Here is a 14,825-nt window from a genome sequence, read left to right as displayed (position 1 = left end):
GGAACTTGCTCGACAAACCCTTTCAGCAAATATATAGGTTATACCCAGATTCAAGGTTCAGCTTTGGACTCATCCTAGTAAAACGGGAAGTGAAAAAAATCGTCTACGATTTTCTGTTTCAATATTGATCTACATAGAGCATAAGCGATAATGGATAGATACTATTGTTTTTTGCAATCGATTTAGAGCTCTAAGACCTCTATTCAAACCGGAAGTATCAGAAAACAACCACTTCCTGTCTTATCATTGATCACTGTAGAGTAAAAACGGAAAAAGATAGGGAAAGAGCAGTTTGTTGTAAACCAATTAAGCGTCCCATGAATATATTTCATCTCCACTTAATCTCTAAATCTACTATCACTTCCGATTTTAATATTTAGTTGACAAAATAAACGCACAATAGAAACCAAACTTCTTCATGTGGTGTACATATGACACTGCTACTTGTGCAAAAAGAAAACAAAAAATGTTAGATCAAATTATTCGAATAGCAAACAACTTAATTGAGTATTGATAATCATTACGATATGTGGATAACTGTTTAAATAACTATTTGGGTATCAGATGTTAACAGCACTGGAAATAACTAAAACCATATTTACTTTTGGTAAAGACATATTAAATCCTTTTCAGGAACAGTAAAATCAAACAAGGAACCTGCAGATTTTGAAACAGCAGTTACGTTGGCAGGTAAGTAAACTTACAGTCATTATTTGTATTATAATCCATCTTCATTTTTTTTTTAATATGCCATCCTGAGCCCGGGTTCCTAATAGTCCGTGGGTAAATCAGTGATGCTAACTCGTGGAAGAAATCCCATACTGGGGGAGTCACTTTTTTTTTTTTTTTTTTCGTTTTACAAGTCACTGCATAAATCGCTTTAATACTAACATATATTTTATAATAACAAAACTTCACAATTAGCATTAATTTTACGTTTATTGAAAATTCAATTGTCTACACGCCCACAGACAATTTTATTGGCGTCAATGAAATAGATATACGAAAAATCCCATAAACCCTGTCATTTTTTTTTTACCAGAATTCCCTTTATCCCTTCTATTTCCTTTATTACGAAAATTTCCTTCGAGAAATCCCAGGAAATTGACAGGGTAGAGATTTTTCATATATCTATTTCATTGATATAAAAATAAACTGCATTTCAATATCAATAAATGTATTTATTGCAATAACCTTTTCAAGAAAAAATAATCCCACTTATTTTGATTATAAAATTAATAACTTAAATATCAAGAGATGCCAAGAGGTAAATGATTTGGGAATTATCATCAATAATACGATGTCTTTTAATGTACATATAAAAAAGTATGTAATGAGCTTTTTAAGCTTTTAGAATTTGTAATGAGGAACACCAGAGACTTCCACAATGTTCATGCTTTAATAACTGTATTTAATACCCTTGTTAGAAGTAGACTTGATTATGCTTCTATAGTCTGGGCTCCTTATTACAAAAACTATATTAACAAGGTTGAACGTATCCAAAATAAATTTTTGAGATATCTGTATTATAAGGTTTTTAATATTAATTCTTATGAAGCAAAGGTATCGTACAAAACTCTTCTGAGTATTTTTGGTTGTAGTTCATTGGCAACTAGACACGAGCGTTCTCAGCTAATTTTCCTCTACAAATTAGTAAACGGAATTGTCGACAGTTCAGAGTTTCTAAAGTTATTGAATTTTAATATAAAATAAAAAAATATACAATTAAGAAATCGATTACCTTTATCTGCAACAGGTCTCAACTATGGCACATTTAAAGTCACCTATTACGAGAGTTTGTCAATTATACAACAAGCTGATACAGGAGAATGTCGACTTAGATTTTGCTATGCCTTATTCAGTCTATGTAAAAACTCTTAAATATAATTTTTGATTATAAGGACTTTTAATTCGAACCTGACATTGATTATGGTATTTTGAAATTAAAAGAGTATTTCTATTAAGTGAAAAAATTTCTGCTTTTTGACAGAAATCTTATTTCAACATTTATATTTTGGATATTTATATTCTTGTTATGCTCTATTTGTTTCTCTTTCATTTTTTTCACGAAGGGCTGAGTTTATAGTCTTTACTAGGTTCTATTTGTATACTTTCATTTCTTATTGGAGGAATTAATACAAATATATCTCTTACTTGTGTTTTCTCATGTTTGTGATGTTAATTGCATGTTTATTTTATTTTTTCTTTTTGTTGTGTGTTTCAATATTTATAAAGCTTGTAATTGTGTAAGCCTATTGTAAATGGGAATATTCTTTTCCTGTAATAGGTGTCCAATAAATAAATAAATAAATAAATAAACAGGTCACCTATCTACGACTGTTACTGAGAATGAGATTTCGATTACTTTTTTTCTCATTCTGAAGACTCCATCCTTTATTTAAGCACAGTTTATTCCTACTAAACACATTAAACGATTTAAGAAACTTATATGAGGGATATACCTGGGTAGATTACATTAGATCAAAGATAAGCACTGACCTTGTATTCAGAGAAATTATTTCTTCTTGGTATATACATTCAACCTTCTCCGGGGCCTTTCTAACGCACGTAAGTAATTTCTCTCTAACTACTATTTCATTTCTCAATTATTCATCCACGTAGAGAACATTCTTGAAAAATTAGAACACATAATCTGCCAAAAACACAATATTTTTTTTTTAATGTTGCTTGTTTTCGGAAGATTCTGTGTTCTGATATCTCAAGAATGCCTCTAAGTGAATGAATAATGAAAGAAATAGCACCAAGAGAGAAGTTACTGAAGAAGGCCCCAGAGGGAATCGAAATCATATAATAAGAAGAATCATATCTTTATGGATAGCAGGTCAATGCTTACTTTCAATATATAAATATGTAGTCGGTTAAAATTGAGTTACCGTGGCCCCGTATTTTTCATTTTTTTTAAATGTAGATTTCGATGAGTTGTTTCCAACGGCACCACTTTTGATTTCTGGAACCGACTGCTTCAAGGTCAAATTAGGGGGCAAAAGAAAAAAGTAGGACAATCTGAGCACTGCGGACCAGAGACCGACTGGGACAAAATAGTTCTCATTCGATTCGTGTTCACACGTACATGAATAACTGATATTCCATTTTCCCGAAAATTCTATTTTGACCCCTAAAAATTAAAGAAAATCTGGAATTTTGAATCTTGTATTTTCGTTAATTTTCCAGATCAAAATTGAATTTTCGGGAAAATGGAATATTAGTTATTCATGTAAGTGTGAATACGAGTCAAATGCCACTTATTTTGTCCTAGTAGGTCACTGGTTCGCACTGCCCAAATGGTTCCACTTTTTATTTTTGATCTTGGAGCGGTTGGTTCCAGAAATGAAAGGTGGTGCCATTGGACACAGCTCATCGAAATCTACATTTTAAACCCCCAAAAAGTTGAAAAATACGGGGTCACGGTAACTCCCTTTTAACCTATGTAGTCTATAGTGTCCATTAACAAGTAGATCACATCAGTTTTTCATGAAATAATATTTGTCCTTCTTGTGAGAGTTCGAAACTCTGTGTAGACATGTTGGATTGTGTTTTTTAATTGTAGTCGTTGTTTTATTTTATTTTAATACGAGTAACTTTAATGAGAATAACGAGGCTAAACGAAAACTGCTAATTAAGTGACTACACACTCTTAAACATACTTCAACACACTAATATAAACTCTCGATTTTTCAGTGTTGCTAGATCCATAAAATTTTATTCTTTCTCTTTATTTTTATCACTGGTAGCAACAGTAATAGACTTAGAATTTTGAATTATCATAAGAAGTGCAAATACCAATTTATGTAGAAGTAACATCTCTCATAATTTTCTTAAAACGCTTATTTTGTTAAGTGGGGAGAAAATTTGTTTATCCGGAAACCAAGAAAGTAGCTAAGATGTAAAACCCTCATTCTAAAATTTCATAACATGAATGAATGGCAGGATGAATTCGAAATATTGATAAGTTAACATATCAAATTTGTAGCACTTATTGATATGCAGGTATTTTATACCTAAACTCACTTCAATCTTACCTAGATCTAATATAGATTGCCAACTTATCTTTCCTTGTTATTGTCATTTTCAAGAAGTCGTTAATTGCTGTTGTAGTAGAACACATAGATTCTGATATTTTCATTTTATTTCATGTAGGACACGGAAAATTCCAGTATTTTCTGATTGTGACATGTGGTCTTTGCATGACATGTTTGATCATGCAATCAGCATGTATCGCCTACTTGTTACCTGGCGCTGAGTGTGACCTTGAGTTGTCATCTGAATCAAAGGGACTTCTGAATGCCATCTCTTTCACAGGTAAGTTCATTTTAGGTAAATTGTTCACTGGATGATCTGGTGACAGTCGAAAGTAAAATGTATTCTTCTTCCATCTCCAAGCAATGACACAAATACTTCTAGTAGTGGTACTCATCTTTTAACAATGACACAGTTAATTCTAGTAGTGGTACTCATCTCATCTTTTAACAATGACACAGTTAATTCTAGTAGTGGTACTCATCTTTCAACAATGACACAGTTAATTCTAGTAGTGGTACTCATCTTTCAACAATGACACAGTTAATTCTAGTAGTGGTACTCATCTTTCAACAATGACACAGTTAATTCTAGTAGTGGTACTCATCTTTTAACAATGACACAGTTAATTCTAGTAGTGGTACTCATCTTTTAACAATGACACAGTTAATTCTAGTAGTGGTACTCATCTTTTAACAATGACACAGTTAATTCTAGTATGACATCTCCTAACAATAACACATCTTCTGGTAAAAATGACAATTAGATCCTAACAATGACACAGATACTTCTAGTAATCAGGGGCGGACCAAGGCAAAATTTTCACTCGGGCAAAGTGACTTTTTGGCGCCCCCTAGTCCTTACCTATATTTTACATTTTATTACAGTGATGTTAACATTATAAATCCATTTTTCAAAAAGAAACATTAATACTCAAATACATGATATAGGTATATTTAGTACTTAAAAATATATGGTATCAATTACATTGTGTGTTTTTTTTATTATTATTATTACTTAAGTACCGATATGTGTAAACACAAACAATATCGAACAGTATTTATTGAATACTACTAATGGTGAGATGATTACTAATATTGTAAATTGTTTTGTTATATCAATAACATCAGGAGTCATTCTACTATAAATTCGACTATGTAACAATCTATTCTATTAACGTGAAATACCGATAAATTCATCTGGTAGTAGGGAGAGTAATACCAATAGTTCCTGTTGAAGTTGGAAACCCTATTACAATGCTCTTCATATGTTAAAGCCATCTGAAGGTCAGCACATTTCTTCACCAGGAATCTTGTCTTAATTTTTAATCCTGAGTAAAAACCCAAATAGGTCATGATGGTGGTTTAGTTGAGAAGACCATTCACCGACGTTTGATTTTCCGTGCTCATGATTGTAACTCATTTGGAAATAGGGGGTCGATTTCAAGAGTTTCTGCTATTTCTCTTGCATCCACTAGTAACTCTTCAAACACTCCATCTGTTCGAATTGCTTCAAAATGACTTCACTTTTGCGATCATTTCATCTGCTTTTGAAATGTCCATTTCTTTTTGAAGCATTTTGCTTGCAAAATTGATTCTGAATAGAACTGTATGCCAAAGTAGGAGGCAGCAAATGAATTTGGAACTCTTAATTTTGTTGGCTAGACTATAAGCTTTGCTTTTTCCAAACGCATCACTTCTGGGATCAATAGACAGTGCATATAATGCATCGTATATTTCCCCGGGTTGACACTGAACAGCAGTCACTGCATTAATATGACTTTCACTTAAAGGTTTCACCATTAGAGAATTGATATGTTCTGCCAGTACAGACAGACCACCTGTGTTTCGAAGCAGATAAAATGTTATAAATTTCCTGTATTGTGCTGAAGAAGTCAACAGCATCAGTACAAAATCAGGCAGCGTCATTTACGACAAGATTAAGAGAATGTGAGCTACATGGTACGAAGAATGCACGAGGGTCCATGTCCAATATCCTTTTTTTGAACTTCAGTGTGTTTTCCTTCATATTGACTGCGTTGTCATTCCTTGTCCACGCATATATCTTCATTTCTTCAAGTTGTATGAGAAGTATGTCTGTTAATGCTTCCAATGTCGAAGAGTCACTAGGGATAAATTCCAAAAAATGTTCATGTATACGGGGTTCTTTTCCTGATTCGCAACTCACATAACGAATTAAAAATGACAACTGCTCTTTGGGGCTTACATCACGAGTACAATCTAAGATAATCGAGTAATACGTCCATTCTTGTATTTCTTTCAAAATTTTCTCTTTTATCTTTGACCCCAGCAACTCGATAGTTTCATTCTGTATTCCTTTTTCTAGATAAGTAAGATAAGTTTCTCTTGAAGTGATCATGTGTAAGTGTTCTGCCATCACTAAATCAAATTTTGCTATGAATTCAGTCAATTTCATGAAATTTCCCTTGTCTCTAGAGTAGAGTTTGTCAGTCTTCCCATGAAATGCTAAGTTCTGTGAAGCAAGAAACTCAATTATTAGAACTATTCGCCGAAAAACTTCTCTCCAACGTTGAACCACATTCTTTATGATTCTTTGATTTTCAGTCTATGGTTTTACCCAGGCGAAGCCTTGATCTCAATTCTATCCAATCTTGAAAAGCATTCATATGTCCTGGAGGTTACTCGTGTTGTGATAAAAGTGTAACATTTCCTAGACACTACTTGCAACAAAAGCCGACAATTTGGCACGGCGGTGTCGTTTCTGAGAAATCAAAAGTAAGTATATATACCGTTTCCTCTCCACTACTACTTTAAAAGAGTAAAATATATAAAATCCAATAACATTCATTGTCTGGGAAAAGTTTACAAAGAACCTGGCCCGCTATAAACAATACCAACTCCCTCTCCACTCTTTCTTCTACAGGCCATGTCTCCATTTGTCTATACAGCCCCCTTAGTACTATAAAACTCTCTTCTTCCATGGTGAAATGGAAAAAGATGGTATAATTAACGCTACTTTACAAGAAAATAAAGCAAAAAAAGTCAGTGGAAAACACGTTATAAAATTTACTTTTTGAGGCTTGTTTTGGCGCCCCCTAACTGTTTGCCCGGCCCTTGGTCCGCGTCTGCTAATAATGACATCTCTTAACAATGACACAGATACTTCTAGTAGTGACATTCATCTCCTAACAATGAAACTGATTCTTCCAGTACTGACACTCGTCGCCTAATAATGACACAGATACTCCTACCGGTGATTCTTATCTCCTAACAGTGGCAGAGATATTCCTAAAAGTTATACAAATACTACTTGTAAATACATGGAGGAAAGTATTTACGTGTACAGTGAGTAGCGTGTAATACCACAACGCTATTCTCCAGTTAAAAGGGATGATCTTTCCATAGTGCTCGTGGCAAGAATTTATTGAAACAGTATGACAGAGTTACTAGGTTTGTACTTACTCGAGTAGTACTTAGGCCTTACAAAATTCTAAACAATACTAACGCCATCAGATATCAGTTCGAATAATGCTTAAAAGATTATTTAAAATGCGTTGTTTATAACTTAATGTTACTTAAAGAAAATGAAATGGACCAGATTTGACTGGCGAGAAAAGAAGGCTTGCAACATTGCTATTAGCTAACAGTTTAGTGAATCCAAGCAAATTGTACCGTACGTTTCAAGATCATGTGTTTTATTCCTATAGGACGATTTCTGGTTTCTTTCTTATCTTTGAAGTCAGATGCAGCCTATAATGTATGTAATAGACCATTCTTTCCCATGTGATATAAACTTTGGTTTGGATTTTAAGTTACGTTAATAAAATTTTAGAAGAGTTATTGTAAGACTGCTTCAGATTCATTGTCAAAATATAGAGAGTGTCCATTCTTCTTTGAGATCTATGGAAACAACTGGAAACCATGACAAAGCGAAGCAGAAGTAATAGTAGTTAGTGAGCAGTAAATAAGAGTTCATTGGTTCAGAGTAAGCAACATAAAAATATTCTAGAGATTGATTTCGATAACGTAGATACACAACAATAAAACACGTTTGTAAATCAAATAATTAACGCAGAATAATACTTTTAAGCGCTGATATAACATAACATCAGTATATGTTAATCATAATTCATCTCATGCAATTCAGTAATTCATTATCTATTACTTCCATCAATATCGACCACATATTATATTTATTTCCGATCCAGTTGGAAAGTTCATAGCTTGTTTATTTCAATATGCTTTCATTATTATTACACAAATACAGAGATCATTCTCAGCCAGGCACGTAGCCAGGATTTCGTAAAGAGGGAGGGAGCGGTCCGTGACATGAAATACTGTAGTCATCACACCAGGGGCTCGATCATTCTAAACTATTTTACTGGCAACATATATTGGTTCGTTTAGCCAGGATTTCGTAATGGGGGGAAGGGGGGCATGACACGAAATACTGTGGTTATCACACTAGGAGCTCGATCAATCTAAACTATTTTACTGGCAATTAATATATTGGTTTGTTAGAACAATAAAATGAGGATATGTTAGTAAGTATTTTAATAACAAACTATGAAGAAATCTCGAGTAAAAGAATATACAAAAGTATTGAACAAGATTTTACAATATTTTCGTTCCTTCCTTTGTTCATTCAAATAAAACAATTTTCCTTTCGTTATGATCTCAACTATTATATAAAAAAGTACATATCCACTATTATAAAAAGTTCATATTCAATAATGTCTTGTAAAATAGTTTACAATATCTGCGTTCCTTTCTGTGTTGAATCAAATGTTAACAAAACTTTCTTTCCACGTAACTTTTCTGTTTTCATTATTCCGTCAACTACTGTCTGTTCCAAATGACAGGTTATAGGAGCAGTACAAAACTGTTTCTGAAATAACATGTTTGATACCGCGGAGAAACAATGACGAAAAATTATAATAAAAAATGTCCACACTTACAGAATGGCACTATGCTTTCGAAAGCTTGAAATTTCCATGACTAGTAGCAGAAATTCTGAGAATTCCGCAACTTTTCTAGAAATTTCAAATTCCCTGACTTTTCCAGGATATCCCGCTCATTCGCCACCATGTATCGCAAGAGAATACAAATACAAATCTTCTCATAAGAAAGAGTAACCAAAAGTTTACAGTAGCTTTTTGTTTTTAATACTGATTCTTCCTTATCTCGTTTCTTTTTGTATCATCCTTCCCATTTTTTTTTTCATTTCTGGTTTCGAAGGGAGAGAGGGTTCGGACGCCCCCCCCCCTGGCTACTGCCTCTTCTCAGCTAACTATAAACTGTGCCGTATGCATAACATTTCCCAATCTAAGAGCACCTGCTGCTCAAATGTTTACAAATACAATTTATATAGTAGACTCGTAAGGTTATTCTATCACATTAAACGAGGTTGCAATGTGGGCATTATACATGAAACCTTACATGTGACAATTAATTCTTATTTATTCATTTGTTTATTTACTGTCTCTTACTATAAGTTTATATTTTTGATTTTATTCTATTTTTATTTTTATTTCTTTTTTTATTTCTTTTATTTTTTATTATTTATTTATTTTTTTAGGAATGATAGCTAGTGCTTATTTGTGGGGATTTCTAGCAGATACTGTTGGACGAAGAAAGGTGTTAGCTGCATCATTATTTGGAGATTTTGTTTGCGGAGTTATCTCGAGTTTATCACAAACTTTTTGGCAGTTACTTATTCTGAGATTTTTCAATGGCTTTTTGTAAGTATTTTTAGCTAGTTATTTATTAAGTATTTAATGATTTGAAAGAGCAATTAAATACTTTGAAGTAAGGTAGAATATGCAGAGCGAAGTTGGGCGGAATATAGATTGTGTATTTTATGGAGCTCTAATCTTTGGAGCGAAAAAAACCCCAGTTCGATCCCAGATCATGTAAGTTTGAGGTGGAAAGCATTGTAATCATGGGTTTTCTCGGAATTTCTCCGTTTTATTCTACATTCTCATTCCAGCTTCTCTTTCATAATCATTCACTTTAATTCATTATCCATTTTCTTTAGGCTGAAGATCATAACTCTGAAACGTAAAACTGAAAGATTTCATTTCACTTATTTTTCAACATCGAGACTATATGAGTCGAAACCTAAAATTTCACATTGGACAAATGTGGAAAAATGAAATAATGTAATGTAATTGGCGGACAAAGAACTATTTTATTTTCGTGAAGTTCTGTTATTATTGCCTTTGTTGTTGATTTCAATTTACCGAAAGCTTTCGACACTCTTATGGATGTTCTTCAGTTTCGATGTAAAGGTAATGAAGAAAGATATCTTGAAGAGGAAACATTTTAGAATGAGTAATTAAATAAAAATAATGATCTAAAAAGATGAGAAGACCTTCCTTGTGTGTTTTTATTCCTCATTTTCCACTGAGTGCCTTCGTTTTCTGACAATGAAAATAATATCTAGGTTCAATATAGTATGCAAATAAACTTCTGTCAAAACAAGTTTAAAAAACTCTTTGATTCAAAGCAACAAACGCTGTTATTTTTTTTCAAAAACTATGAATTAAATTATTCAGAAAAGTATAGAATTTCGAAATTATCTTTAATCATTATTTAATAGAAATAATAGAAATTAATTAGAATTAAAATTAATAGAAATAAACTATTTAGAATCTAAACGTTAAAACAGTAATCAACGAGTTCAATTATTTTGAATCTATTACCTTCTCAAGTTCTATTTTAAATAAGCTTCAAGTTGTTTCGGGGTCACACGCAATTGTCAAACAACTGAGAGTAATTGGTTTTCTTCCTGCCTTAATTTTATATTCATCCGTGATTGTGAATACAGTGACCAACAACTAGTGACTAAACTACTATGGTGCAAAAGTCCACAATAAGGTGTGTTGGCTTCTAAGGCTATGAAAGAATTCTTTGATAAAAACAACAGAACCGTAAAAGGAAATGGACAGGTTTTCAGCACAATAAGGTTTGCTAATGACGTAGCACTGATAGCAGAGAACGAAAAGGACTTGCAGAAAGCACTTTCAAACTTGAACAACCAACTGAAAATAAAACATGCAAAATGAAGATAAATAAGAAGAAAACCAAAGTGATAAAGTGCAGAAGAGCAGGACAGGAAGGGCCAAATGTGTGGCTAGCTGGAGAGATAATTGAAGACGTTAAGAAGCTCCCCTATTTAGGAAGTCTAATATCCTCGGACGGAAGAAGTGAAAAAGACGTAAGTTTAACAATAGCGCAGGCTAAACAAGCATTCAATAAGAAAAGAGAACTACTAACATCAAGAAATGTGTCCTTGGACGTTTGAAAATGATTTATTAAGACTCTGGTGTGGAGCGTAGCGCTTTACGGATCAGAGACGTGGACACTGAGAAAAACTGAAATATCCAAACTGCAATCATTTGAAATGTAGTGTTGATGCAGAATACTGCGCATATCATGGACCGAAAGGAAAAGGAATGAAGACGTACTAGAAGAAGCTAATAAAGGACGACAAATCATGAAGATAATAGGAAAAAGAAGAAAGAGCATACTTGGCAATCTTATTCGGCACTCCGATTGGATCATGTGCTGATAGAAGAAAAAGCAGAAAGAAAACAAGGAAGTGGAAGGCCAAGGATAGAATATCTAGATGCAGTTACGAAGAAGAGACCTTATCAAAGTATAACACAGTTCTCCCAAGGGAGAGAAAAGTTTTAAAATGTCCATGTTGCCCACCAACTTATGGTTGAGGTGAAGAAGAAGATATTTTTTTTCTATGAGTTGTGTAAAAATAGTCACAGCTGGAATAGGTAATCACATTCCAGAATTATGGTATAATATATTAACTATGCCTTCTTATGTAAGTTTCGCTGAAAAATAATTTCTCATAAAACTTACGAGGGTTGAAAGGTTTTCTGATTTGAATTTGCTTCAAATAACGTTGAAGAAGATAATCCATAGATAAACGACTATTAACGCAAGATAGTGCAAATGCAAAAGCACAAAGGAAACTATTTAAAAAATAGCACGGCATCATCAATAGTGGATTCTCTTAGTAATTAAAATAAGTAAAGAATATTATGTTATTTGAATTTTTTTTAAATATTTTAGTTCAGTTTATATTTTTATTTGTGCAAATATACTCAGGATTATACCCAAACTTACATTTTGTGATATTCTTATTTAGGAAGCAAGACCTTGCGTTTCTTGGGGTGGAAAACAAGATGGGGATGTTAAGCTTAAGATAACAGTTGTTGAAACTATACACTCATATTAATGTAATATTTTCCCCAGTTATACCTGGTTAATTATATACGAAATGGATGTCTTGGACATTACCTCACGAAATCGTAATTCAAACACTCAATGGAGCATTTACTAGATACATGGCGTATCACAATACTGAAGTATAGATCCACACCTCATGTAACTTCAGTGCTCCAAAGCTATATGAGGTGCTGCAGTGCTGCAGTGGTTACATCCTGGATTTCACCAAATTTTAATATCTACATAATTATCTCACAGTATTAATTAGCATGTAGTCTGAGAATGCAACATATACGAAACGAGAGATCTTGTTGAGCTGAACAAAATTATCAAAATGAGTAAGTGTAAATCTTTATGCATAGGTTTCAAATAAATTGGGAGAAAAAAAAATGTTTTTGAAAAGGTGGAAATTGATACTATACGATCAGTATGAAATATTGAACTAAATAAGAAGCTGAGCAAGCCCTATGTATGGAGTATTGGACTGTATGATTTAGAGACATAAACATTACGGAAGTTAGGGAAGAAATATTTAGAGAGCTTCGAAATGTGGTGTTGGAGGAGGTGGAGAAGATAAAATGAACAGAGAGAGTAACAAACGAAGATGCTTAAAAACGAGTAGGAGAGAAGAGGACTCATTTAGCCAGCACCCTTCGTAGGAATGCCAATTAGATTGGATACAGCTTTATATCGCTATGGAAGGGAAGATGGAAGGAAAGCGAGAAGTAGGAAGGAGGAGAACATAACTGATTAATGATTTGAAGAATAGAAAAGAACATTGGGAGCTGAAAGAGAAAGGTGAAAATGGAGAAACACGAAAAAAATATTTCCAGGTCCAAACTTAAAATTAAAAATGAAAATAAAAAATAAAAACTCATTAGTTCTAGGACCTGCTAGAAGGTAGAATACTTAATACTTAATAATAATAATAATAATAATAATAATAATAATAATAATAATAATAATAATAATAATAATAATAATAATAATAATAATAATAACGATAACTACGCCATCTATCGATAGAATTGATCCTGGCATATGACAGCGCCAAGATTTTTAATGCGCTACTGTCAAGACAACAATACACAGTATGGTGAAAGACATATAACAAAACTTATAGTTAAATGTTTATTACAGTACTGTCAAGACAACAGTACACAGAATGGTTAAGGATATATAACCCAAACTTACGATTAAATCTTCATTACGCTACTGTTAAGACGACACATTACACAGTATGGTTAAGAACATATAACAAACTTATGATTAAATCTTTATTATTCTATTGTCAAGACGGCAGTACACAGTTGGTTAAAGACATATAAGACAAACTTATGATTCAAACTTTAATTTTTATTTATCTATAAGATTGTCTAAAGATTATACCTAGGTTTATATATATGCTTGACTGTATGTGTCGAACAATAGATAGCCATCGAGCCGAACGAAAAATGATGTACTAGAGGGAAATTCTCATGTGTACTCTTCGAGAAGTAGAAAAAAATGTTAACTCTAAAATGTATGTTTTAGTTGCCAATAATAATATGATAGAACAGGTATATTTTTTTCTTTTTACTTATGTACTGTATATATAAATAATAGCTACTAAGTAGATTGTGTCTATTGGTGTTTTACTCTATTCTAACGATGATGCACATACCATTCGTAATATTATTATACTTAGCATAAATTCAAAACAAAGCTTAATGTCGAAATTGCATTTGTTTTCCAGTATCAGTGGTCCTTCTTCTGTTAACTTTGCATATCTTGGAGAGTTTCTTTCCACAGAGAATCGTGCCAGAGCTCTAGTCTGGATGGGTATATTTGTAGCTGCAGGTGTCACCTCACTTCCAGGTAATTCATGTAGTATGTACTATAAAGCCTATATAATTATCAATATTACGTTGCTATACAGTTAAATATACATATCATAGTGTGTATGAAAATAATGTGTAATCGTGCTCTTTTTACTGCATCTAATACTTATGATATCGTACTATTAACTGTACTGTTTCGACGTTTCTGACATCTCCCCCCAACAAAGTTGAATGTAATTTGCACACATCTGCCAAGGAAGGTCGCAGGAAACATCGAAATAGTACAATTAAAAATTGAACGTAGTAAATGAAAGAGCATATTTATAAATCATTACAAACGTGACTTAATTAACATACTCAAATAATTAATACTTGAAAAGGTATATATGTATACATTTGTGAAATATACTTGAACTGTTACTTATACTTATTTTTCTTTTCTAAATATATCAATAAACTTAAAACTGTGATAGTTTACGTTAAACTTCATCTTTAGAAATTCTAAAGATAATGGATATTCAATGACTAATCATCGTTATGCCCCGTAGAGCTACCTATGCGACCTACTAAAAATTTATGTTTACAGCATTTGATCCTAGAATGATTTCAATACTTAATTTAAAAAATCTTATTAGAAATTTATTGAAATTTTTGAGTTTTACGTCCCACAGTTATGCCAGTTAGGCATAAAATCTTATTAGAGTTCATAGGGACTGCAACTCACATCACATAAGCATGG

The 14,825-nt window shown here is 32.6% G+C and overlaps 1 protein-coding gene across 1 annotated transcript in view; it reads left to right on the top strand.

Moving 5' to 3' along the window:
* The window catches only part of LOC145678825 (synaptic vesicle glycoprotein 2B-like), an 88,539-nt gene that overhangs the window by 15,990 nt on the left and 57,724 nt on the right, over positions 1–14,825 (top strand). Inside the window, exons 2-5 of the mRNA XM_081749371.1 lie at positions 634–690; positions 4,159–4,320; positions 9,598–9,760; positions 14,002–14,123. Coding sequence (XP_081605497.1) covers positions 634–690; positions 4,159–4,320; positions 9,598–9,760; positions 14,002–14,123 — 504 coding nt within the window. The remainder of the gene's footprint in view (positions 1–633; positions 691–4,158; positions 4,321–9,597; positions 9,761–14,001; positions 14,124–14,825) is intronic.

This window comes from Thermobia domestica, chromosome 2, assembly GCF_964235325.1.
Source record: "Thermobia domestica chromosome 2, izTheDome1.hap1.1, whole genome shotgun sequence".
Taxonomy (NCBI): domain Eukaryota; kingdom Metazoa; phylum Arthropoda; class Insecta; order Zygentoma; family Lepismatidae; genus Thermobia; species Thermobia domestica.
The sequence above is the reverse complement of the archived record's forward strand: the minus strand, read 5'-3'. Positions and strand labels throughout refer to the sequence as shown.